Source organism: Scyliorhinus torazame, chromosome 12 (assembly GCF_047496885.1).
Source record: "Scyliorhinus torazame isolate Kashiwa2021f chromosome 12, sScyTor2.1, whole genome shotgun sequence".
Lineage (NCBI taxonomy): Eukaryota > Metazoa > Chordata > Chondrichthyes > Carcharhiniformes > Scyliorhinidae > Scyliorhinus > Scyliorhinus torazame.
In genome coordinates, this window is record NC_092718.1 from 168,897,233 (window position 1) to 168,924,773 (window position 27,541).

The following is a 27,541-nucleotide window of genomic DNA, read 5'->3' on the forward strand; positions in this document are numbered from 1 at the left end:
GACAAGGCAAAGGTCTTTAGTTAAAGCTGGTATCGTATTTATCCACAGTTCGAGTGTGTTTAAATAGTTAACCTTTTTAAAAAAATAGTGTTGCACTACTTCAAGTGTTGGTGACCTGTATGTGATCCAGAGCGCCCAACACATCAGGATCTACCCCCGTACCTGTAGTACAGGGGCCTTACCGTAATACCCTTGTATGCAGTATATACAATACAACAGTGGTGACTACCACACTTCCTCATGTCACCTCTGGTTCTGTGTCTCCATCTTGGAGTCGGAGTCCACTTCCTCCGTCATCTCGGCGTCCCTATCTCCGTGCGGTTCTGCAATGGGCTGCGCAGGCCAGAGGAAGATTGTGAGGTATACCCTCCACTGTGTCTGGTTTCTGCGGCTGTAGAAGTGAGCTCCGGGGTCAGGAAATCTTTGGATGAGGTGGCCTTCTGGACTGAACGTGGTCTACATGCTTGTGCTGGAGACGACCCTGGGCTTGCACCTGGTAAGAGATAGGGCCCGTTCGGCGAAAGATAACACCAGGGACCCACTGGGCACCACCAGCAAAATTCCGAACAAACACTGGGTCACCGGGTGCAAACTGCTGAATTGGCCAATGCCGAGAAAGGCCATGCCCCTGCCATTCTTGACCGTGGCGACTTTTGCGCCAATGTCCGGGAAAACCATGCTAAGGCGGATGCGAAGTCTCCGGCCCATTAGGAGTTCCATGCGAGCTACCCCAGTCACCGCATGTGGAGTGGTTCTATACGAAAACAAAAAACAAGCCAGTCTAGTGTCCATAGAACAGGAAGACTGTTTCTTTAGGCCCCATTTGAATGTCTGCACTGCATGCTCCACCAACCCATTGGAAGCCGGGTGGTATGGAGCAGTGTGGATATGGCGTATGCCTTTCACCTTCATGAACCTCGCAAACTCCTCACTTGTGAAAGGAGTGCCGTTGTCCGTGCTGAGCATCTCGGGGAGGCCATGCGTACTGAAAGACAAACATATTTTCTCGATCGTTGCACAGGACGTTTTTCCTACCATCTTATGCACCTCTAGTCATTTAGACTGGGCATCGATTAACAGAAGGAACATGGCTCCTTGAAAAGGGCCGGCAAAATCCGCATGCAAGCGCGCCCAAGGCCGCCCTGGCCATTCCCAGTGATTTAGGGGCACGGCCGGCGGAAGCTTCTGATGCTCCTGGCAAATGGAGCAGTTTTGGGCCACCTTCGCAATATCGGCGTCGAGGCCTGGCCACCAGACCATAACTCTGGGCCAACATTTTCATTTTTGTCACACCCGGATGCCCATTGTGCAAGTCCTGTTGTATCAGTTCCTGACCTTTTTTCGGGACGACAACACGCATCCCCCACAAGAGGATACCGCATTCCACGCTAAATTCTGACAGCTTGGAGGAAAATGCAAGCAACTTGCCTGGGAGTTGTCTATGCTGCCCACCATACAGGACTATGTGCCGAACCTTTAACAGGACTGGATCTGTCTGGATCCACTCATGGATCTGTGATGCCGTGACAGGCAAGGAGTCCATAAAATGTAGGGTTGCAACCTACAATTATTGCAGTCATGGGGGTCGACATGGGGCAGGTCGACAAAGGCAATCGGCTCAGTGCATCAGCATTCGTTATCTGGGTCCCTGGTTTATGCTCCAGAGAATACTCGTAGGCAGCGAGCAACAAAGCCCAACGCTGGATCCGTGCGGAAGCAATGGGCGGAATTGGCTTATGTTCTCATAAGCAGAGGCTTATGATCAGTCACGATAGTGAAGTGGCAGCCATACACATACTGGTGGAAGCATTTCACAGCCAGGCCCTCCTTCTCGATCTGCGCGTACTTCTTTTCCGCTGCAGTCAATGTGCGGGAGGCGAAAGCTATCGGCCGCTCGGCCCCGTTCTCCATCTTGTGGGACAGGACCCAATACCATACGGGGATGAATCACACGTGATGAGCAAAGGATTTCCAGGATCATAATGGGTTAGTAACCCAGGTGACGCACAATTACTGTTTCACTCACCGGGAAGCGGTTTCTTGCAGCTGACCCCAAACCCAGGTGTGATTCTTCTTTGGCAGAAGGTGCAACAGGGCCAGCGTAGTTGCCAGATTGGGGAGGAACTTCCCATAATAGTTTACGAGACCGAGAAAATAACGAAGATGCGAATTGTCAGTCGGGGCGGGGGCCTGTTGAATTGCACGCACCTTCTCTGCGACGGGGTGCAAACCTTCGCGGTCCACTTGATAACCCAGGTAGACCACTTCCTTCGCCTGAAAGGCGCACTTTGGACGACATAAACAGACTCCAGCCTCTGAGAAGCGTCTAAGCATCCAAATGTTCCTGCTCCAACGTCCCTGTAATCAAAACATCGTCTAAGTAGACAGCAACATGCGGGAAACCTCTCAAGATGCCCTCCATGACGCGTTGAAAGTTAGCTCAGGCAGAGGACACCCAAAGGGCAACCGTGTATATTCATACAGGCCCCGGTGTGTATTAACAGCTTCATGTGGTCGGGAGGCAGAGTCCAGCTCCAGCTGTAGGTAGGCGTGACTCATATCTAATTTTGTGAATGAGAGTCCGCCTGCAAGCTTCGCGTAGAGATCCTCTATGCGGGGCATTGGATATTGGTGCCTCCGGGAAGCCATATTCACTGTAAGTTTATAGTCGCCGCACAAGCGAACTGTGGTATCTGGCTTCATTACAGGCACAATTGACACTGCTCAGTCAGCGAAACGGACAGGCCTGATAATACCCAAGGACTCCAAACGAGTAAGCTCCACTTCTACCTTCTCGAGCAAGGCGTTAGATACCGGGTGCACCCAGAAATAGCGCGGCGTGGCTCCTGGTTTGACCTGGATACGGGCTAGGCTCCCTTTTATCTTCCCCAAACCGGGCTGGAATACATCTGGGTACCGTCCTAGTATCTCCGGCAATCGTCCAGAACATAGGGTGGCCTTATATGCTGATGACTTCCTGTTATACGTGTCGGAACCGAGTGTGTCAATAGGGGGAATATTGGAGCTGCTTCGGGTGTTTGGGTCTTTCTCGGGGTATAAACTAAATCTAGACAAGAGTGAGTATTTTGTGGTGTCTAGGCCGGGGCTGCTGCCATTCCGTAAGGCAGGGACTCACTTTACTTACCTGGGGGTGCAGGTTGCCCGGGAGTGGGGGGGGGGGGGGAAATGCAGGTACAACATCTCTAGTTTGGTGGGGAGGGTGAAAGCTGATCTGGCAAGGTGGGATGGTCTCCCTCTGTCACTGGCGGGGCGGGTACAGGCGGTTAAAATAAACGTGTTGCCGCGATTTCTGTTTATTTTCCAATGCCTGCCGATTTTCCTGCCAAAGGCATTCTTCAGAAAGGTGAAGGAATGATTACCTCGTTCATATGGGGAGGGAAGGTGGCCAGAGTTAGAAAGGTGCTGCTACAGAAGGGAAAGCAGGCAGGTTTGGGTCTTCCGAACCTGATGTATTACTACTGGGCGGCGAATGTGGAGAAGGTGCGGAGCTGGGTCAGAGGGGTTGATTCCCAGTGGGTCAGAGTGGAGGAGAGTTTGGGTAGGGGTCGGGATTGAAGGCGTTAGCAAAAGTGCCACTCCCGATGGCCCCGGGGAAATACTCAGGGAGTCCGGTAATAATAGCTTCATTGAGAATGCCGATTCGGGGGAACCACAGATTTGAGCCGGGCAAGTGGGATGGAAATTTTCGGAAATCGGAGGAAAAGGGGATTAAGACGCTAAAAGATTTGTTCCTTGGGGTCGGTTTTCAGGATTGAGGGAGCTGGTAGCGAAGTATGGGCTGGAGCAGGGGGAAATATTTAGATAAATGCAGGTTCGAGATTTTGCCAGAAAGGAGATACAGAGATTCCCGGGGGAGCTGGCCTCCATATTGTTGGAGGAGGTGCTGATGACAGGGGGACTGGAGAAGGGGTTAGTGTCAGAGGTGTACAGAGCTATTTTGGAAGAGGAGAAGGCACCACTGGAAGGGATCAAAGCAAAGTGGGAGGAAGAGTTGGGAGAGGATATGGAGGAGGGGTTCTGGTGTGAGGTGTTCCGGAGAGTGAACGCCTCCACCTCGTGCGCGAGGTTGGGGCTGATACAGCTGAAGGTGGTATATAGAACACATCTCACGATGGTGAGGATGAGCTGATTCTTTGAAGGGGTAGAAGATGTGTGTGAACGTTGCGGGGGGGGGGGGGGGGGGTGGGGGGTGGGGGGGGGGGTGGGGTGGGGGACCCCCAAATCACATTCATACGTTTTGGTCCTGTCCAAAGCGAGGATTACTGGAAGGAGGTTTTTAGGGTAATTTCCAAGGTAGTGCATGTGAAGCTGGACCCGGGTCCCTGGGAGGCCATATTCGGGGTGTCAGACCAGCTGGGGTTGGAAACGGGTGCAGAGGCAGATGTTGTAGTCTTCACCATGTTGATTGCCCAAAGGTGGCTCCTGATTGGTTGGAGAGCAACATCTCCACCCTGTGCCCTGGCGTGGTGGGGGGACCTGTTGGAATTCTTGACTCTTGAGAAGGTTACGTTTGAACTGAGGGGAAGGATGGAGGGGTTCCACAATCCATGGGCATTATTCATTATGCACTTTCAAGAACTGGATAACATCGAACATTAGTTGGGGGGTTGGTTGGGAGGGTTGAGGGGAGGGGGACTGTGTGTGTTAATGGTGACTATGGGTGATTCCTGATTCCTTTTTGTCATTTGTTTATGTGAACATGCAGGCTAATGTTTGGGGATTGGTGGGAGGATGGAATCGTTGTTATTGATATGGGGATTGACATATTCGCTACTAATTATTGTTCATTTTTGGTGGGTGTAAATTTGGGAGAAAATGTGAAAAAGGAGAATAAAAATTAGTTTTTAAAAAAAACCTCCAGAACCTGTATGGTGGATGTGCTGCCACTGCAGCCGCAAATGGCGCAACCAGTCCCGACCCAACAGGCTGGGCCCATGGCTGCGCGCAACGATAAGCGGGAAACGCCCCTCCTGGCGTCCATAAACAACAGAGGTCATCCTAGTTCCTGTAAAGTCCAATGGTTCCCCCGTGTAGGTAGCCAACCTGGCCTGTGTGTCGGTTAATGTAAGGGTCTGTATACCCTGCTTGATGTGGTCGAATGTCCTCTGGCCGATCACTGAGACCGCTGTGCCAGTGTCCAACTCCATCTCAAGCGGGTGATTATTGACCCGTACTGTCACCTTAATGGGGGCCACACGGGGAGCTGCCACACAATGCAGCTGCAGGCAATTGTCCTCCGTCTCCACATCCTCGGGAGTAGTCGCCGCAGGTTCATCCAAATGGAAGATACGGCCCCTGGGCTGGCGCCAGTTTCTGTCGGAACGATGGTGCCTCTGGTGCCCCCCAGGACCGGCGTCTGCGACAGGGTCGGGCGCCCACAAGTCTGACATTGACATGGCTCCTCATCTATCGGTTCTGGAGAAGGCTCCCTTTGGCAAGGAATGTCCTGCGGCCAGTGGTGTCAATCCGGACGCCGCCCCGCCCAAGGTACGGCCGGAGTGCGGGGAGATGTTTTTGGACAGAAGGGGTTGCGCCTCAAGGCATGCACCTCCATTCCCTGTAGCTCCTGCACTCCCCGTTCTGCGCTCTCTCGGGACAATACTATCTGAATGGCCTGTTGAAAAGTCAATGTTGGCTCGGCTAACAACTTTCTCTGGGTGGCCGCGTTGTTAATACCGCAAACCAAATGGTCGCGTAACATTTCGAACAAAGTCTCACCATAGTCACTGTACTCTGCAATCCTGCGTAGCCTGGATAGAAACTCTGGAAGGGAATCTCCTGGGGTCCTCTCAGCGGTATTAAACCGGTAACGCTGGACTATCGTGGACGGGGTTACGTTAAAATGTTGCCCCACTGAGGTCACAAGTTCATCAAACATCTTGATGTCTGGCACAGCTGGGTATGTAAGGCTCCTAATCACCCTAAACGTATGCGGGCCGCAGGTGGTGAGCAAAATGATCACCTGGAGCTCGCTTTCAGTTATGTTGTTTGCTTGGTAATAGTAATGCATCCATTGTGCGTACTGGTTCCAACTTTCCAGCGCAGCATCAAAGACATCCAAACGTCCATACAGAGGCATGGTGTGACAGAAAAAAAACTTCCAACCTGTATCCAACAAAAATCCAGGGAGGTGGCTTCAGCAGCGCAGACAGCTATCCACTTTAACCCTCGTCGCCAGTTTTGTGAGGGCCACGAAGAATCAAGCATGAGTTTGTAGAATAGAAAGAAATAACTTTATTTACAATTACATATATACAACAGCAGCTGTACTCCCTTGCTGCTCACTCCTCTCTAGCTGGTTCCATACTGGCCGGCTCTATTTATGTCGAGACTCTGCTAATGATTTCTCCGTCGCCCCTCATTGGGAAGCTCATACTCCCCAAGTATTGTGGGGTTGCCATTAGTCCCCAGCCAGTGATAAGCAGGCAGGTTATAACAAAATACCTTGAGGAGATAAAACTGCTGGGATATGGGGAAAGAGTAGGAGTGGGTGGGACTAATTGGATTGCTGTTCACGAGAACTGGCACAGAATTGGCTTCCTTTTGTGCCTCACTGTTCTGGGATTCTGCAAAACAGCAAGTGACTAAAATACACAAGTTGGCCAGTATCTGAAAGGGCAAACACAAGGTTAAAATTTGTGTAGGAACTTGCCTGTAGAACATTGCCAGGTAAAGTTTATAAGATTAACATATTACTGCTGTCTCAGCTCATCTTATGGTCATGCATGTGTTGTTACCTCTAGACCTGGCTATTCCAATACTGTCCTGGTCAGCATCCCACATTCTATCCTTTGTCAACTCGAGGGCCAAAACTCTGCGGCCTACACCCTTATTCGCACCAAGCCCTCTTCACTTATCACTCCTGCTCTCACTGATTATATTGGCTTCTGGCCACGCAAACCTCAATTTTAAAATTCTAATTTTTGTTTTTCTAATCCCTCCGTGGCCTTGTCTCCTCCCTATCTCTGTAATTTCCTCCAGCGCCACAACCCTCCGAGATACCTGCCTTCACCTAATTCTGGTCTCCAGGGCAACCCGAGTTTGATCACTCCACCATTGGTGGCCATGGATGCGAAGCTCTGGAATTCGGAGCCTCCCCGAATGTCTACCTTGCGATCTTCTCTTTAAAACACTTCCTAAAACCCGCCAAACTCTTGGCCATCTGCCCTAATATCACCTGTGCCTCGCTGTCCAATTTTGCTTCATAATGCTGTTGTGAAGCGCTTTGGATTGTCAAATGTCATGTGATCAACCCTCCAAGTATATGTGGAACCAGAGTTAGAAACCCTAGCCTCTGACACAGGAATGAGAGTACTACCAACTGAGCTGAGATCACATTTGAAAATCATATTGATGTGGCGGCTGAGTGACCAGAGCAAACCTTCCCTCAGAGCTTCTAGCCAATTGATCGTATAAAATTCTAACCTTTCCCCACTTATTCCCACTAAACAGTGGAGTAAATGGCCTTCAGAATCAAAGGCAAAGGGAGCACTCAACATCTCCTCCATGTCACCGTTGTGACTGACATAAACAATCCATTTACCTTTGGTTTCATTTTGGAAACCTCTGCAGGAGTCAGTGTGTCTGCCTTGGCAAGGAGGGGTACAATGTTCACCTTCTCATGCACAGCTTTCATAAATTCCACATCCAACGGCCGTAACCTTCAAAACCAAACAAGCACAAGAAAGACTCTGGTCAGGTTATTTAGCGCTTTGCAGGAGTTATTTCGACCTACATTAGAACTGAAATCTATCACAATATTGATTAGCATGTCCACACCTTTTGTCTCCATAGATTTTCAGTTTGTCCCATGGAATATTCAGTGCCGCATATGACGTTTAAATTAATTAAGTTGTATACATCTTATGCTGTTGATAACAATATATCCTGGTGTGCTCAGTTAGTAATTTGCCATTTAATGAGGCACCTTATGCTACAACTCTTACAGACCTCCAGTTCAACAAAGTGTGAACTCTTCCAGGAAGTATCTGATAAGAGATGCTTGTATTTATTTATTGAAATAATTTTTTTTCCAATTAAGGGGCAATTTAGCGTGGCCAATCCACCTATCCTGCACATCTTTGGGGGTTCATAGATTATCATAGAATTTACAGTGCAGAAGGAGGCCATTCAGCCCATCGAGTCTGCACCGGCTCTTGGAAAGAGCACCCTACCCAAGGTCAACACCGCCACCCTATCCCCATAACCCAGTAACCCCACCCAACACTAAAGGCAATTTTGGACACTAAGGGCAATTTATCATGGCCAATCCACCTAACCCGCCCATCTTTGGACTGTGGGAGGAAACCGGAGCACCCGGAGGAAACCCACGCACACACGGGGAGGATGTGCAGACTCCGCACAGACAGTGACCCAAGCCAGAATCGAACCTGGGACCCTGGAGCTGTGAAGCAATTGTGCTATCCACAAGGCTACCGTGCTGGTTATGGGGGTGAGACCCACGCAGGCACGGACAGAATGTGCAAACTCCACACGGACAGTGACCTGGGTCCGGGACTGAACCCTGATCCTCAGTGCTGTGAGGCAGCAGTGCTAATCACTGGGCCACTGTGCCGCCCATGCACAAGAGATTCTTAGAAAAAGTGAGAGTACATAGAATTGGCTGTAACCGTGTGACATAATTGGTGGGCAGCTAGGAGACCGAGCGTACAGACATGATAAATGATATTCCCCAGGGCTGTAGTGGGGTTCAGCTTTTCGCCAAATACATTGTTAACTTGAATGGAAGAATAAAGAGTTGGATGTCCAAGTTTGCAGATTGCATTGTTATAGAGAATATATGGAACCATAGAATCCCTACAGTGCAGAAGCAGGCCATTCGGCCCATCACGTCTGCACCGACCTTCCAAAAGTGCGCTCTACCTAGGCCCATTCCCTTGCCCTATTCCCGTAACCCCCGTGCATTGATCATGGTCAATCCACCTAACCTGCACATCTTTGACCTGTGGGAGGAAACTGGAGCAACCGGAGGAAACCCACGCAGACACGAGGAGGACATGCAAGCCCCACACAGACAGTCATGCAAGGCAGGAATCGAACCCAGGTCCCTGCTGCTGTGAGGCAGCAGTGTTAACCACTGTGCCTCCCAGTCTGGTGGAGGAAATCAGCTATAATCTTTACAATAGAGCAAGGCCATTTCAAAGTGAAATCAGGACTTTTTCATACAAAGGATTATTAAGCTGCATTTCTGTTAGGGAAGAGCATCAAGGGATATGGAATAAAGACACAGTTAAGATTCAGATCAGCCATGGCCTAATTGAATGGTGGAATATAGGCTCGAGGTGCTGCATGGGCTACTCCAAATCCTAGCTTTCAAATGAAATAAAATTGCAAATAAGAAATACAAGCATAAGGAGCGGAGTTGCCTGGGCATTGTGTGCTTCATGGTCAGGGTTTAAAAGTCATAGTTCAAACACTCCTGGGTCTGATGATCTTTCATCTAACTGGTGTAACAATATTCTTTTGGGAGGTGTGGAGTGAATTTTCCAGTAATGGATTAAAGCATCACCATTGGAATTAGTTAGTACAAAATGAGTGTTACCTGTTGCAGTGTCTCAAATGTGGAAAGAACACATTATTCATATCATTGATTCAAGCCCACAGTATTTCACCACAATGTAATAATAATTTAACTCGGGTGACGGTCTGTCTCGTTTTATACCAGGCAGTCCAGTTTTCGGCTGGTCTATCCCCTGTCCAGTACTGCTCTATTTTATGTTGAGTACTCCGCCTTAATTGATCTCCAGACCTAGAACCCAGATTGCTAGTCCTAACTTTGTGTCTAAAATATTGCTTTGAACACAGATATTGGGAGGTATTTACCACATAACCCGCCTCGTGTTTCTCAGCGGCGGGAGGCGGCTCACCGTTGGCTAGTGGTAGGATCTTCTGGTCCTACCGTTCGTAGTGATATCATGGTTATGTTATAATTCACCGACTGACCACTAGGTGCCTCACTAGTGTATAAGTGAACGTTAGAGTCAGCTGACCTCAGACTGGCTGAAGGAAGTTGAAGAGAGAGGTTGCTTGGCATGATGTTACTGTTTTTCATCTGTTGTCTTGTATATAGTTTACCCACAGTTAATGTTAATAAATCATTTATAGCTTTAGCTACAAGTGTTCTTGTAATAAATCAGGCCATTCGATAAGAACATTACAGCGTTGTCAAGAGGGTTTCCTGTTGAATGCACACCCTGCCGCCCTGAAACCCATGGCAAGGATGCACCATTGTTGGGACTAGAAGAGTCTGCCAGGATGAACAGCCAGAAAGTTCCGGCCCATGTCTTAAGTAGTAAACCGCGTAATAACTCAATTTTCTCGTTGTGCAAAATGATCCTGTTACGATCCCAGTTAGTGTTATAACTGGACAGGAAGATCCCAGAATAGATCACTGGCTCAATAGATAGCAACTTTTACTTTTGTTTTATAAAACGTGGAGGAACAGAGTCACAGGACCGCTAATTAGTTTAACAGGAAAAAAAGTTATTAAACAGGAAAAGTTGATTACAGTACTCCATTACTTCCCCCTTAACTTAACAAATACAGACAGATTTTACGATTTTATGATAAAGTATGTCTTAAGCTACAATGGTCTTGTTAACACAAAGTCCCTTTCAAGCACACAAATTGGCTGTGGTCAAATACACTCTCCACTCTGAACCTTTGAAGTCTGTTGTCCCACTTTAAATCTAGTTATTGCAATTGTCCCTTCAATTCAGAGCACTTTGTTTACTTTTCCTTGAATTCGGAACAAATACCTTGGTCTCAGTTCTCTTAACTTTAGTTGTTTTCAAAATTCTTTCTGTCCTAATTCCCTGGTTACCTGGACTGTATCTTGTTTCTGGGGAAGCCTGCATCTTTGCAACTCCCTTGTCCTGTCCAGCTTCTCCTGGTAGAGTTGAGAGATGTTCACTCCCCAGTGTCCTCGCTCCAGCTGCATCCAGCTAAAACTAAAACTTAAAAGCTTTCCTACCTCGAAAGGCACTCCAGTTTCTTTAAAAAAAATTTTTTTTTAAAGTTTTCACAAAATATCGACAACAAAATGTAAAAGGAACCCAATAGAATTAAATACAAAACAAAACAAAACAACCCCGCCCGCCGAAACATATAGCAAACATAGCAAATATATACACCCCCTCAAATCCCCCAGTATAGACAAACAAAAATAAAATAGAACCCCTCCCCCTCCCGTTGCTGCTGCTGCTGACCATTGTCTACCGTTCTGCCAGGAAGTCTAAGAACGGTTGCCACTGCCTGAAAAACCCTTGCACCGATCCCCTTAAGGCAAATTTCACCCTCTCCAATTTAATAAACCCTGCCATATCATTGATCCAGGATTGCCCACTTGCGGGCCTCGCATCCTTCCACTGAAGAAGAATCCTTCGCCGGGCTACTAGGGACGCAAAGGCCAGAATACCGGCCTCTTTCGTCCCCTGCACTCCCGGCTCCCCTGCAACCCCAAATATTGCGAGCCCCCAGCCCGGTTTGACCCTGAATCCTACCACCCTCGACACCGTCCTCGCTACGCCCTTCCAAAATTCCTCCGGCGCTGGGCATGCCCAGAACATATGGGTGTGGTTTGCTGGGCTCCCTGAGCACCTAACACACCTGTCCTCACCCCCAAAGAACCGGCTCATCCTTGTCCCGGTCATGTGTGCCCTGTGCAGCACCTTAAACTGTATGAGGCTGAGCCTCGCGCATGAAGAGGAAAAGTTCACCCTCCCTAGGGCATCTGCCCACGTCCCCTCCTCGGTCTCCTCCCCCAACTCCTCCTCCCACTTACCTTTCAGCTCCTCCACCGAGGTCTCCTCCTCCTCCTGCATCACCTGGTATGCTGCCGAGATCTTCCCCTTTCCAACCCACATCCCCGAGAGCACCCTGTCCTGTACCGTGCGTGGCTGAATTCCACCACTTGCCGCCTGGCAAATGCCCTTACCTGTAGATACCTAAAGGTGTTTCCCGGGGAGAGCCCGTACTTCTCCTCCAGCTCACCCAGGCTCGCGAACCTCCCATCCACAAATAGGTCCCCCAACCTTCCTATCCCTGCACTGTGCCACCCCAAAAACCCTCCATCTATTCTCCCTGGGACAAACCGGTGGTTCCCCCGTATTGGGGTCCACACCGAGGCCCCAACTTCCCCCTTGTGCCATCTCCAGTGCCCCCAGATTTTGAGGGTAGCTGCCACCACCGGGCTCGTGGTATACCTCATTGGAGGGAGCGGCAGCGGCGCCGTTGCCAGCGCCTCCAGACTCGTACCCTCACAAGACGCCATCTCCAGCCTCTTCCATGCCGCCCCATCCCCCTCCATCACCCACTTGCACACCATCGCCGCATTGGCGGTCCAGTAGTAACCATAGAGGTTGGGCAGCGCCAGCCCCCCCCCCCCCGCAATCCCTACTCCGCTCCAGGAACACCCTTCTCACCCTCGGAGTCCCCCGCGCCCACACAAACCCCGTTATGCTCCTGTTGACCCGCCAAAAGAAGGCCTTCGGGATAAGAATGGGGAGGCACTGGAACAGGAACAAAAATCTTGGGAGCACCGTCATCTTGACTGACTGCAGGGGATCCTTGTCCCGCTTCAGGATCAAGGAGATCAGTGCCCAGGACATCGCCGGGGGCAAAGCCCCCCCCTCCCTTGCCTCATTGAAGGTCCTAACCAGCAACGGGCCCAACAGGTCCACATTTTTTTGTAGAATTCGACCGGGAAACCATCCGGCCCCGGTGCCTTCCCCGCCTGCATGCTCCCTATCCCTTTGGCCAGCTCCTCCAGCCCAATCGGAGCCCCTAATCCCGCCACCAGTCCCTCCTCCACCTTCGGGAACCTCAGTTGGTCCAGAAAGCGGCCCATCCCTCCGTCCTCCAGTGGGGGCTCGGACCGATACAGTTCCTCATAAAAGTCCCTGAAGACACCCCACTCCGCACCACACTCCCTCCCCTATCCTTAACTCCCCCGATCTCCCTAGCTGCGTCCCGCTTCCGAAGCTGTTGCGCCAGCATCCGACTTGCCTTTTCCCCATATTCATAAATCGCTCCCTGGGCCTTCCTCCACTGCACCTCCGCCTTCCTGGTGGTCAACAGGTCGAATTCGGCCTGGAGGCTACGCCTCTCCCTCAACAGTCCCACCTCCGGCACCTCCGCGCACCTCCTGTCTACCCTCACCATCTCCCCCACCAGCCTCTCCCTCTCCCTCTGCTCTCTCCTCTCCTTGTGAGCCCTAATGGAGATCAGCTCTCCCCTAACCACCGCCTTCAGCGCCTCCCAGACCATCCCCACTTGGACCTCCCCGTTATCATTGGCCTCCAGGTATCTCTCTATGCTTCCTCGGACCCGCTCGCTCACCTCCTCGTCCGCCAACAGCCCCACCTCCAAGCGCCACAACGGGTGCTTGTCCCTCTCCTCCCCCACCTCTAGGTCTACCCAATGCTCCAGGAACACCCTTCTCACCCTCGGAGTCCCCCGCGCCCACACAAACCCCGTTATGCTCCTGTTGACCCGCCAAAAGAAGGCCTTCGGGATAAGAATGGGGAGGCACTGGAACAGGAACAAAAATCTTGGGAGCACCGTCATCTTGACTGACTGCAGGGGATCCTTGTCCCGCTTCAGGATCAAGGAGATCAGTGCCCAGGACATCGCCGGGGGCAAAGCCCCCCCCTCCCTTGCCTCATTGAAGGTCCTAACCAGCAACGGGCCCAACAGGTCCACATATTTTTTGTAGAATTCGACCGGGAAACCATCCGGCCCCGGTGCCTTCCCCGCCTGCATGCTCCCTATCCCTTTGGCCAGCTCCTCCAGCCCAATCGGAGCCCCTAATCCCGCCACCAGTCCCTCCTCCACCTTCGGGAACCTCAGTTGGTCCAGAAAGCGGCCCATCCCTCCGTCCTCCAGTGGGGGCTCGGACCGATACAGTTCCTCATAAAAGTCCCTGAAGACACCCCACTCCGCACCACACTCCCTCCCCTATCCTTAACTCCCCCGATCTCCCTAGCTGCGTCCCGCTTCCGAAGCTGTTGCGCCAGCATCCGACTTGCCTTTTCCCCATATTCATAAATCGCTCCCTGGGCCTTCCTCCACTGCACCTCCGCCTTCCTGGTGGTCAACAGGTCGAATTCGGCCTGGAGGCTACGCCTCTCCCTCAACAGTCCCACCTCCGGCACCTCCGCGCACCTCCTGTCTACCCTCACCATCTCCCCCACCAGCCTCTCCCTCTCCCTCTGCTCTCTCCTCTCCTTGTGAGCCCTAATGGAGATCAGCTCTCCCCTAACCACCGCCTTCAGCGCCTCCCAGACCATCCCCACTTGGACCTCCCCGTTATCATTGGCCTCCAGGTATCTCTCTATGCTTCCTCGGACCCGCTCGCTCACCTCCTCGTCCGCCAACAGCCCCACCTCCAAGCGCCACAACGGGTGCTTGTCCCTCTCCTCCCCCACCTCTAGGTCTACCCAATGCGAGGCGTGATCCGAAATGGCTATCGCCGAGTACTCGGTATCCTCTACTCTTGCTATCAGCACCCTGATCATAACAAAAAAGTCGATCTGGGAATAGGCCTTATGAACGTGTGAGAAGAATGAAAATTCCCTAGCCCCCGGCCTTGCAAATCTCCAAGGGTCCACCCCTCCCATCTGGTCCATAAACCCCCTCAGCACTTTAGCCGCTGCCAGCCTACTACCCGTCCTAGACCTGAAGCGATCCAGTGCCGGATCCAACACCGTGTTAAAGTGCCCCCCCCCCATTATCAGGCCCCCCACTTGCACGTCCGGGTTCCGACCTAACATGTGCCGCATAAAACACGCATCGTCCCAGTTCGGGGCGTAGACGTTGACCAGCACCACCCTCTCCCCTTGCAGCTTACCACTTACCATTACGTACCTGCCTCCATTATCTGTCACAATGCGCAACGCCTCAAACGACACCCTCTTTCCCACCAAGATCGCCACCCCCCCCCCCCCCCCCCCCCCCCCGATTTTTGGCATCCAGCCCCGAATGAAACACCTGACCTACCCACCCCTTCCTCAATCTTACCTGGTCTGCCACCTTCAGGTGTGTCTCCTGGAGCATGACCACATCCGCCTTCAGCCCCTTCAGGTGCGCGAACACGCGGGCCCGCTTAACCGGCCCGTTCAGTCCCCTTACGTTCCAGGTTATCAGCCGGATCAGGGGGCTACCCACCCCCCTCCTCCGCCGACTAGCCATAACCCCTCCTCGGCCAACCACGCGCCCGTTCCCCACGGCGGCAGACCCCCGTCCCAACCCCCTCTACTAGGCACCCCAGTTTCTGAGCAATGACTGCTACTACTATTTATCCTTCACGCCGTATCCCTCTCAAGGCACAATAGAAACACAGTTGGAATTGTACCAATCTCACACATACAAACACCCTTGTCCAGCATGAATATAAATATAGGTTTTATGCTTCCAGTCACAGAAACATTAAATTGAACCCACTTAAAAACTATACCATGGGCGTCATTCTCCACCGGCGGGAGTCTCCGTTCTGCCGGCGCCCGGGGGATTCCCGACGGCGTGGGGGTGCCCCACAATGGGAAACCCCATTGACCGGCCGGTGTTAGGGAGACTCCCGCCGGCCGGTCGGCGCAGAAATGTGGCGGGGCGGGTAGGAGAATTTCGCCCCATATTACTAATGCTTACCAACACGTATATAAATCTTTTAAAACCACCTTTGTTTTTCTAACAATCCTTAACCCTAAACTCTTACCCAGTTATTTACCCTTAAACCTGCACAAAGGTAAATTGTGTGTGAGTGTGCATGCACACATGTGTGTGTATATACATGCGTGTGTTAGAGAAGGGCGATGGGAGAAGGATTGATAGTTTGCTTTTACTGAGTGTTGCTTTTGTTTGAAGGTTTTTTAAGGCTGGCCTTCGAATGGTTATTTGAAAGCTATTTTGTTAATCATTTATTATTTGTCATGTGCAGGATTACTACTAAACGGTTCACACAAGTCTCAAGATCTCATCAACGAGACACCAATCAAACCCATAAAACAACAGTGATTGGACGTGATCTAAAAGGTGGCATTTAAAGGTGAACCCAGAACAGAATCTCAAGATATGAAAAGTTAAAAGCAGCTGAAGTCTGACCAGAGATATGTGCACAGAAGAAGAAAAATTGAAGAAACAGTTGAAGACGTTGCACGTTAGACTTGAAAGTTGGGGGATCCCTCAGAGTGAGTGGAAGCCCATTGCAAGACCCTGAGTGACACAGAGTGAAGGAACTTGGTTGATTTCAAGACAGATGAGCAAAATTACTAAACAGAAGCTGTACTTACATTGCAGAATAGTTGGCAGTCCCTGGAGCTCAACAGATTGCAGAAGCTGGAAGACAACTGCAAGTAAAAAAAAAGTTAAAAAGAGAGAAATCTGCAGAGTTAAAACAAAAAGAGGAATAAACCGCTGCAATGTTCTGAAAGTTAAAAAAAGGCCCACAATCGCAGAGGGAGCATGCCGAGCACAAAAATGTACAGGAAACTCACAAAACGAAAACCGACAGCCTATGTAAAAAAACACTACTGCACAGATAGCCTCAAAAGGGCAATGACATTTAAAGCAGTAACTACAAGAGAAAAAAACAGCCATTGACAGAAAATTGGAAGGATCAGACAGAGAGAGCAGCAAAAGCCCCAGAGAGAGGGCAGCAAAAGACCCCAGAGAGAGGGCAACAAAAGACCCCAGAGAGAGGGCAACAAAAGGCCCCAGAGAGAGGGTAACAAAAGATCCGAGAGGGAGGGTAACAAAAAACCCCAGAGAGGGTAACAAAAGACCCCAGAGAGAGGGAGACAACATTCAAGTAAACCACAAGTTGGTTACCGACCAGGTCAATGCAATGAAATGTACGAGCTGAAGAGTTTAGTGCAGAAGAAAGAAATGGCAGGAAAGTAGCTGAAAGGCTCGCTCACAAATTGAGTTCTTTGAAAATGCTGAAATCCTACCCAAACTGCAGCAGCAGATGGCAGTGTGGATTTGAAGTGCAATATTCAATTTGAGTGTATGCATTCGGAAACATACGATAGACTGAAGTCTTCAATGAAGCAAGCTGTTCAAGGTTTGAACAAACAAATTTCAGAGATGACACAAAAATATCAGGAGGAAATAACGACCTTCAATTCCACAGCTGGCAAATCCAAACGGAAGTTGGAAAAATGCAACCAGATGTGCAGCCAGGCAAAACAGCAGCAGAAAAGACCCGCAAATAAGTTGCAACCCTGAAAGGCTCCTTGAAGAATCAATATGTAGCCATGGAAAAACACGAGGAACCGAAAAGAACATTGAATATTACGTCAGAAAAAGTTGTGTTGGAACTATCAGTAGCAACAAAACGATGCACTGAAGCCCAGAGTGAGTTGGCAAGAGGTCAACGAAAGATAAAAGTTGAAAGAATTACTGATTGGCCTTCAAGATCGAATGCAAAAGCAATGCGTCATCATTCAGCAACATGAAGAAATGAAGACTGTCTTATACAACAGAATTGAAGGACAGCTGAAGAAACTGGAAGAGAATTTGCTGAATGACAGGAAAACGCAAGATGAAGCAACTGACCTTTGCAAAAAAAAAAGAAAACCTGTCGAAGAATCTTCATACCCTGCGAGAATCCCTCAGGCCAAAGTTTGTTCCTCTGGAAAATTACAAAAAGAAACAAAATGAATTTAATATCACTCTGAACAAACTGATAAATCAAGTGGCACAGCAGACTCAGCAATGTTCAATATTCCAGGGGATATCTGGAAGAAAAAGATCGAAGAGTTGAAGAAACAGCTGCAAAAGAGGAGGCATTGAAAGAGAAAGCAGCAAGTGAATAATGAAGCAAGGAGTATATAGCTGCAGAACAGAAACAAGTTCAGACTTTGCTCAAGACAGCCCTGGCCAACAGTGAATCCAAAATGAAGGACATGGTCAATGTTCTGTCGCAGGTGGCAAAAGAACAGACAGAAATAAGACTGAAGTGCAAGGAACAAGAAGGAGGAAAGCACTGGTTGTCTCAGACGTACTGAGAGTCATTGAGTTGTTGAAAAATAAAAGAGTGAAAAGAGCTGACAATGTGAAACACGTGGAAATGAAGACTCCACCTGGGAGATGTCAGCATCCAACATCATGGGGGACACCAAGGAAAAGAAAATTCGAGTCCACTCTAGGAATGAATGGAGTGCACATTCCCTTCAGAGAGAACGGGACAAACCCACAGTGCCCGAACAAGGCAGACCAGTTGTTAATAAATATAAATGCAACTTGAATGAGGGCAAAAAGCTAATCAAAATGGCGATAATCGAGTACCAGAAACACAGAGTACTACTACCAAACTTGACGGACCAAGACACGGAAGAATGGTCCAGCCTCAAGACTGTCTGAATTCATAAAGTCAGAGACTTGAAATGGAGGCGAGAAGGGATAGCAAGTAAAGAGTTAAACTCCGTTAGAAGGGGGGGGGGGAGGGGGGAAGTTTTCTTCTGAGAAGAAAAAAGGATGTTGCATTTGCCTGCATGTAAAGGTGCTCGGAAGAGCAAGGGTTAATGTGGGACTAGAGAATAGCATCTCCCATTGTATGATGTACAGAGTTACATGGTAATAGACTGGAAGAACAATCTAAAAGGAACCTACCTGCATGGCAGCAGCACTATGCATGACTGTAACCAAGGTCTGTATGTAGTTAAGGTTTACTAATAATTGGTTCATATTTAAACATACAAGCCACAAGTTCCTATCAAAGAGACATCAAATAAACCCATTACACTATAGGGGTGCTCTTGTAATTTGGGGGAAGCCATATGTTATGTTGCATCATCGGTACATATGGTCAAAGATAGGTGAGGTGATTCTGTGCTGAGTGCAGCTTTTTGATCAGTGAGTTCTGGGATTGAGAGTGCGATTAGAAAGGAGGTCAAAGAAAATCAGTTGACGCCAGGCAGGAGCATCAACTGGTCACAACTGATTTCTACTGGAATGATCAGGTTACGACTTGTTTTAATTGGACGCAACCAAAAATAACTGGAAGCCAGTTGGTGTCCCCCCACTTGCCCGCTGAGCTTAACTAGGACAATTTGAATCTTACTGGAACCAATTGATGGGTTTATAACTGGAATAACAGCAGGATTCCACTTGCCCAGTTGACTTCAACTGTAATCATCTGAATCTTACTGGGACCAGTTAATTCCTACTGGAACAAGTTGACAGGCAAACTGGAACATTTTGGAATTAAGTGGATCCAGTTGCCATGTAACTGCTTCAATGATTCTTTGAACTGGAAATTGTACCAGTTGAAGTCAACTGGATTGACTTATGTCAAAGACTGCCTGAGTAAATGTACAAGGCAAAAAGGCATTGGTGTGACAGTATACATTTTCACATCAAGTTTGAAATGCTTCATATGAAGCACAATGATTTGTATCTTCTCACCATCATGTCATCATGTATATTAATATAGAAACATAGACGTTAGGAGCAGGAGGAGGCCATTCTGCCCTTTGAGCCTGCTGCACCATTCGTCACGATCATGGCTGATCGTCCAACTCAATAGCCTAATTCTGCTTTCTCTCCATAACCCTTGATCCCATTCACCTCAAGTGCCATATCTAGCCGCCTCTTGAATGTATTCAATGTCTTAGCCTCAACTACTTCCTGTGGTAATTAATTCCACAGGCTCACCACTCTTTGGGTGAAGAAATGTCTCCTTTTCTCTCTCCTAAATGGTCTACTCCGAATCCTCAGACTGGGACCTCCCTGGTTCTGGAAACACCCACCAACAGGGACATCCTCCCTGCATCCATCCTATCTAGTCCTAATGTAACACCGCTGTTTAGGAAGGGAGGGAGGCAGAAGATGGGAAATTATAGGCCGGTTAGCCCGACTTCGGTCATTGGTGAGATTTTAGAATCCATTATTAAAGATGAGATCGCGGAGTATGTGGAAGTGCATGAAAAAATAGGACTGAGTCAGCACGGCTTCATCAAGGGGAGGTCACGTCTGACAAATCTGTTAAGAGTTCTTTGAGGAAGTAACAAGGAAGTTAGACAAAGAAGAACCAGTCAACGTGATTTATTTAGATTTCCAGAAGGCCTTTGACGAGGAGCCGCATAGGAGACTGTGAAATAAGTTAGGAGCCCATGGTATTAAGGATAAGATCCTGGCATGGATAGAGGATTGGCTGGCAGGCAGAAGGCAGAGAGTGGGGATAACGGGATCATTTTCAGGATGGCAGCCGGTGACTAGTGGTATGCCTCACGGGTTAGTGCTGGGACCACAACTTTTCACAATATACATTAATGATCTGGAAGAAGGAACTGAAGGCACTGTTGCTAAGTTTGCACATGATACAAAGATCTGTAGAGGTACAGGTAGTATTGAGGAAGCAGGCGGGCTGCAGAAAGACTTGGACAGGCTAGGAGAGTGGGCACAGAAGTGGCAGATGGATTACAATGTAGAAAGGTGTGAGGTTATGCACTTTGGAAGGAGAAATGGAGGCATAGACTATTTTCTAAATGGGGAGATGCTTAGGAAATCAGAAGCACAAAGGGACTTGGGAGTCCTTGTTCACAATTCTCTTAAGGTTAACGTGCAGGTTCAGTCGGCAGTTAGCAAGGCAAATGCAATGTTAGCATCCATGTCGACAGGGCTAGAATACAAGACCAGGGAGGTACTTCTGAGGCTATATAAAGCTCTGCTCGGACCCCATTTGGAGTATTGTGAGCAGTTCTGGGCGCCGTATCTAAGGAAGGATGTGCTGGCCTTGGAAAGGGTCTCGAGGAGGTTTACAAGAATGATCCCTGGAATGAAGAGCTTGTTGTATGAGGAATGGTTGAGGACTTTGGGTCTGTACTCGTTGGAGTTTAGAAGGATGAGGGGGGATCTTATTGAAACTTACAGGATGCTGCAAAGCCTGGATAGAGTGGACGTGGAGAGGGTGTTTCCACTTGTAGGAAAAGCTAGAAGCAGATGACACAATCTCAGACTAAAGGGACGATCCTTTAAAACTGAGATGAGGAGGAATTTCTTCAGCCAGAGGGTGGTGAATGTGGAACTCTGTTGCCGAAGGCTGTGAAGGCCAAATCACTGGTGTCTTTAAGACAGAGATAGATAAGTTCTTGATCAATAAGGGGATCAGGGGTTATGGGAGAAGGCAGGAGAATGGGGATGAGAAAAATATCAGCCATGATTGAATGGCTGAGCAGACTCGATGGGCCGAATGACCTAATTCTGCTCCTATGTCTTATGGTCCTGTTAGAATTCTATAAGTCTCTATGAGACCTCCCTTCATTCGTCTGAACTCCAGTGAAAACAATTCTAACCTAGTCAATCTCTCCTCAAAAGTCAGTCCCGCCATCCCCGGTAAATCGGCACAGGTACAAGTTTATTAATGTCGTGCATTAAACCATTTCAAAGTTTTCTAATTTCTTGATTATCACAAAGTGGGAAAAGATACTGTATTATATTATATTGAAAGCTTCTTAGGATAGGAAGAAAAATAATTTTTCTAATTGAGAAGCATTAAAAAAAACATTATCGGATTAACCATTGCCATTGTAAGAACCTTTAGTTGCTATAGTGTCAGTCATTGCTCAGTGGTAGCACCCCCTTACATTCCTTACACCCCCTTGAATATGATTAAATATAATAATAATCTTTATTGTCACAAGTAGGCTTACGTTAACACTGTAATGAAGTTACTGTGAAAAGCCCCTAGTCGCCACATTCCGTCGCCTGTTCAGGTACACAGAGGGAGAATTCAGAATGATCAAATTACCGAACAGCACTTCGTTTGAGAGTTGTGGGAGGAAACCGGAGCACCCGGAGGAAAACCACGCAGACACGGAGTTAACGTGCAGACACCGCTCAGAAAGTGCGCCAAGCCGGGAATCGAACCTGGGACCCTGGAGCTGTGAAGCAATGGTGCTAACCACTGAACCCCCTGTTAAGAATAGATAATGGCAAGAAAATCCTACGTGGACACCAACGAAGAACATGGGCTGAAAAACTTTGGAGATACAAATGGAACAAAACCCAAAGAAATGAACATATAAATGAACATATAACACAAGAGGGGAAAGATACACCTTTGCTGCCCGAATTCCTTTCCTTCCTAGGGCAATCCTCACTGCTCCTCTTCCCTGGTAATGGTTTCCTCTCTCCCACTCCCTGGTCGGGCTGCCCCCGTTCCTGGTCCTCGCCATTTCCCTCCCGCTGCTTCCTGACCACCTCCCAATTGACGAACCCCTAATTGCTTTGCTCACCATCATTCTGACCACACCTCTCACCAATCGTTCAATCATAGCAAAGCCTTGGGACAGAAGGATGGCGAACAAAACAATGAGGGTGATTGGGAGGAGGTTGAGACAGAGGGAGGGAATCATTGATTACCAAGGAGAGCGAGGTGAGTCAGTAAGCCCCCTTTATGGAGCACAAAGAGGCCAGTGAGCAGTTGTACTCTGCAATTGATGGCAAGGTAATGAATCTTAGAATTGATTTTCAAAACATTTGATAAGCAATGTTGGTTTCAGCAAAAGTGTCGGATCATTACGAGAGTAGCTGCAGTGTTAAACTTTCCTCCGTCGCGAATGATTTGTCATTCAGTGAGACTGAACTGTTGAAGTAGTTAAACTGAGTCGATTATCTTCCAATTTTCCACAAAGAATATAGAGTATGTCCCTGATTTTATTTGCAGGTATTATTGAGATATGAGAGGGAATGTGGAGTACGGCACACATGGCCAAAGGGTGAATCCATTATTCATCAGATCTTTAGCTGTTGGCATCTGTGGGTCTGGGGAAGCAGGCTTTCAGGAAAGAGCTCGTAAAAATTAATAATATATGGGAAGATTCAGGACTTCAATAAAAAAGACAAACCTCTCAATGTGTAAATGTAAATAAAGCTTAATTTCTGGATTTTGATTCACTGCTGCCATTCTCGTGCACTTGGACTGTGTTCTTTTTGGTTGGTTTCCATCTGCATTTTAACCCTTTAACAGTCTTTGGTTTCCACAATTTACGTATTTATTAACTTTTTTTTGTTCAGGTGTTTAATTGCGTTTTATTTCTTTGGTTACAGGAACGTTAGTCTGGTGATATCATTGTTGTGTTGTAATTCACCGACTGACCACGAGGAGTCTCATTAGTATATAAGTGAATGTTAGAGTCAGGTGACCTCAGACTGACTGGAGAGCTGGAAGAGAGAGATTGCCTGTGCATGTTAATACTGTTATTCATCTGTTGTTTTGTATATAGTTTACCCACAGTTAATGTTAATAAATCATCTATAGCTTTAGCTACAAGTGTTCTTGTAATATAAATCAGGCCATCCGACAAGAACATTACAGTTAGCACCTCGGAGAAAATCAGGAGGCGAACAATCCCGTCTCAATCATGTAAATAGTGTTCAAGCTTTGTTTCTGATAGTTAAAGTGTAAAAATGTTAACTTGCAGCAATGCTACTTTTGGTTTCTGCACTGTTTCTTTGATTTTTGCTTCATGTGTTTTGTGTTTTTATGTGTCTCAATAAAATGTGAAACTTAAAGTGCAGTCCAGTTAAATTATAGTTCACTGGCCCACAGCACACACAGATACATGTGTTGGCTTCATTGCGTTGCAGTGTCAGCACAATCACCTCAAGACGAAAGGTGGACGGACTCCTTCACGCAGCCTTTTAATCCGATTAGTGTACCAGACATCCCTTCCTGATTTTCCTGACTCTGCCTTTAGAGCTCCAACAAATGAGGCATGATGGCATGACCAAATCCAGAGGCTCATCATCGGACTGGGACTCAGCAGATTCCTGGCGTCCAGTGATCCTCTTGAGTGCTGGTACCCTGGGACGTCCCTGCCTCTGCCTGTTGGGGATCAGAGAGGATGACGTGCTCAACAGATTGTGAGGTGTCTCCAAAACTAGGTCCCACCGAGGTGTGTCTGTCTGTGCTGATGCAGGGTGTGTGTGAGCAATGTGATGGTTCTTCTATATTGGGGTCCATGAAGCCCTCCCTCTGTGTTGCTGTCAGGGCTGGAGTCAAGGACTGGTGAACTCCCTGGGCTGCTTCCAGAATGTTCCTGCGACTGAAAGGTCATTCGTGCATGGATCCCGTCTTCAGAAACAGGAAATGAAATGAATGAATGAAATGAAATGAAAAGACAAGACTCGCAGCATTGTTGTGGTTGGATAGTGATGCAGTTCTGAATCCTCACTTGGTTTATCACCGCCAACCTCACTCTCAGCACAGGAGCGATCAATGTCCTCCTCCGCCAGCTGGATGGCTCTGTCATAGAATCATAGAATTTAAAGTGCAGAAGGAGGCCATTCAGTCCATCGAGTATGCACCGGCCCTTGGAAAGACCACCCCACCCAAGCGCACACCTCCACCCTATCCCCATAACCTAGTAACCCCACCCCATCCCACCTTTTGGACACTAAGGGCAATTTAGCATGGCCAATCCACCTAACCTTAGAGGCAAGTATCATTCTTTTTTTAATGTATTTTATTCCAAACATATTCATAGAATCGTAGAATTTACAGTGCAGAAGGTCATTCGGCCCATCAAGTCAGCACCAGTCTTTGGAAAGAGCACCCTACTTAAGCCCACGCCTCCACTCTCTCCCCGTAACCAGGAACTCCACCTAACCTTTTTAGACACTAAGGGCAATCTAGCATGGCCAATCCACCTAACCTGTACATCTTTGGACTGTGGGAGGAAACCGGAGAACACAGAGGAAACCCACGCAGACACGGGGACAACGTGCAGGCTCCGCACAGACAGTGACCAAAGCCGGGAATTGAACCTGGGCCCCTGGAGCTGTGAAGCAACTGTGCTAACCACTGTGCTAACATGCTGCCATGTCCTTGAAGTCTGTGAGGACTTTCAGCTGTGGCATCCCTCCACCTGTCTGGGATTTCCCCCTCTTATTATGTGCCAGCTTGTCCAGCATGAAGACAGATGGAGAGATTGTAAATAGGATGTGTGCCAGGACAGATGATAAGGATGCCTGGCAAGTGTGTATGGTGAGTGGGACCAGTGAGATGAGGACACGAACCACAGGGGAGATGAAGATGTGTGTGGCAGAGCAAGTGGTGGTGTCCCTTGAGCTAACAGTGAGAGAGCTCCTATAGATGTGTATCACATCTGTCTTCACCCAAGAGAATGAGGATGTAGGTATGGAACTTAAGGAGAGAGAATGTGAGGCTCTTCAGAAAATTGGCGTAAGGAGTGACAAGTTATTGGAGGTGTTGACAGGCTTAAAAGTGGACAAATCTCCAGGTCTGGATGAATTTTGTCCCAGGCTGCTGTGGGAGGCAAGGCAGGAGATTGCAGGGGCTCTAACCCAAAGATTTAATTCCTCTCTGGCTATGAGGGAGGTGCCAGGAGACTGGAGAACAGCTAATGTGGTTCCACTGTTTAAGAAGGGTTGCAGAGATAAGCCAGGGGACTACAAACCAGTGAGTCTCATGTCAGTGGTAGGGAAACTATTGGAGAAAATTCTGAAGGCGAGAATCTATCTCCACTTGGAGAGGCAAAGTTTGATCAGGGACAGTCAGCATGGATTTGTCAGAGGGAGGTCATACCTCACAAATTTGATTGAATGTTTTGAGGAGGTGACCAGGTTATAGATAAAGGTTGTGTAGTTGATGTAGATTCCAGCAAAGCCTTTGACAAGGTCCCCACATGGGAGACTTATAAAGAAAGCAAATGCACTGGGGACACAGGGTAATTTGATAAGGTGGATCCAAAATTGGCTTGGTTGTAGGAGACCAAGGGGTGACAGACAGCTGCTTTAGTGACTGGAAGCCAGTGTCCAATGGCATACCACAGGGATCTGTGCTGGGTCCCCTATTATTCATCATTTCTCTAAACAACATAGATTGGGGGGGGGGGTTAACAGTGAGTTTGATTGTTTTGGGTTACAGGAAGATACAGGCAGGATGGTCAAATGGGCAGAAGAGTGGAAGATGGAATTTAACCCTGAAAAATGTGAGATGATACACTTAGGAAGGAGTAATTTGAACAAGGAAGTATTCCTTGGCAGTGAGAAGTCCCGAGGAACAAAGAGAGGTTGGCGTGCTTGCCTATAGATCTCTGAAGGAGGGAGGACAGGTTAATAGGGTGGTGAAAAAGGCATATGGGACACTTGTGTTTATCAATCGAGGCATAGATTACAAAAGCAGGGAGGTCATGTTGGAGTTGTATTGAACTTTGGTGAGGCCACAGTTGGAGTAGTGTGTGTGGTGTTGGGTGCTCTGAGGTACAGATGAACCAACACGGTTGCGATTGGTACAACGCAGTTTTATTCCAACTAGTTATTTACACATCTGTCTTGGTACTCAGCACGTGGTGACTGTATGAGTGTCTTGTTAATGAGGTCCTGGCCTTGTCCTGTCTCCAGATGGACTGGCCAGCAGGTGTCGTGTTTCTCGTCTTATACTGTGTCTGCTCTTGTCTGTGATTGGCTGTCGTGTTGTGTGTGCTAATTGGTCTGTTGGTCTGTCTATCATGATGTGTGTGTTGTGATGTGTGTTTGAATATCATGACATCCCCCCTTTTTTACAAGATTATGTGCCTACGTGGTTATAAATATGAATGTGTCCTGAGTGCAGCTAAAGGTGTGTGTGCGTGATATTTACAGCATGTACATGTGGCGTAACTATATACAAGGGGCAATGTCAGGTGTGGCATGCTAACGAGGTTGTATCATAACAAAAGAAGAAGAACGTTGAAATGTGGTCCGATCAAACGAGACCTGGAACGATAAAACAGTGACATGTTACAATACAGTAGTTGCTAAAACTTGACGTGTGAACAATCTCATAAGTCCAGTCTAGTAGGTGGGCGATGAATTCGGGTTGACCGCCTCAAGGGTGGGTCGAGAACCACCGGCTGAGGTGCGAGCCTGGCCACAGATGGTGATAGAAGGGGCATGGTATAGGCAGCTCCACGAAGTCGCTATCAGGAACCAGTGGAGGACACGGCGTCTATGTATGGTTCCGTTGCGAGCATGGAAGTAGGCGAAGGGCTCGCCGATTGCGCCTACGCATGGATCCATCCGGCATGCGTACCAGGAACGAGCGGGGAGCCACGCGTCGGAGAACTTCGGCAGGTGCTGACCAGCCACCGTCTGGTAGGTGGATGCGGACGTTGTCTCCAGGGACCAGGGAGGGAAGATCAGTTGCCCTTGTGTCGTACAATCTCTTCTGGCGACCGTGCTGCAGTTGCATCCTATGCAGTACCGGAGCATGGTCTATTATTGGTGCCAGGATGGAAGGCACAGTGGTTCTGAGGGCGCGACCCATCAGCAGCTGTGCTGGCGAGAGACCCGTGGCTAGTGGGGCCGAGCGATAGGCCAGCAGGGCGAGGTGAAAGTCCGATCCGGCAGCAGCAGCCTTGCAGAGGAGCCGCTTGGCAATGTGAACGCCCTTCTCCGCCTTTCCACTGGACTGGGGGTGCAGAGGGCTGGACGTCATGTGTGTGAAGCCATACGAGGCCGCAAAGGACGACCATTCATGGCTGGCAAAAGAGGG

At 48.6% G+C, this 27,541-nt stretch overlaps 1 protein-coding gene across 6 annotated transcripts in view; it reads right to left on the reverse strand.

Moving 5' to 3' along the window:
* Positions 1-27,541, reverse strand: part of LOC140386725 (septin-4-like) — a 222,611-nt gene that overhangs the window by 62,779 nt on the left and 132,291 nt on the right. For all 6 annotated transcript variants that reach the window (XM_072469341.1, XM_072469338.1, XM_072469339.1 and 3 more), the window contains one exon: positions 7,565-7,682. In XM_072469341.1, coding sequence (XP_072325442.1) covers positions 7,565-7,682 — 118 coding nt within the window. The remainder of the gene's footprint in view (positions 1-7,564; positions 7,683-27,541) is intronic.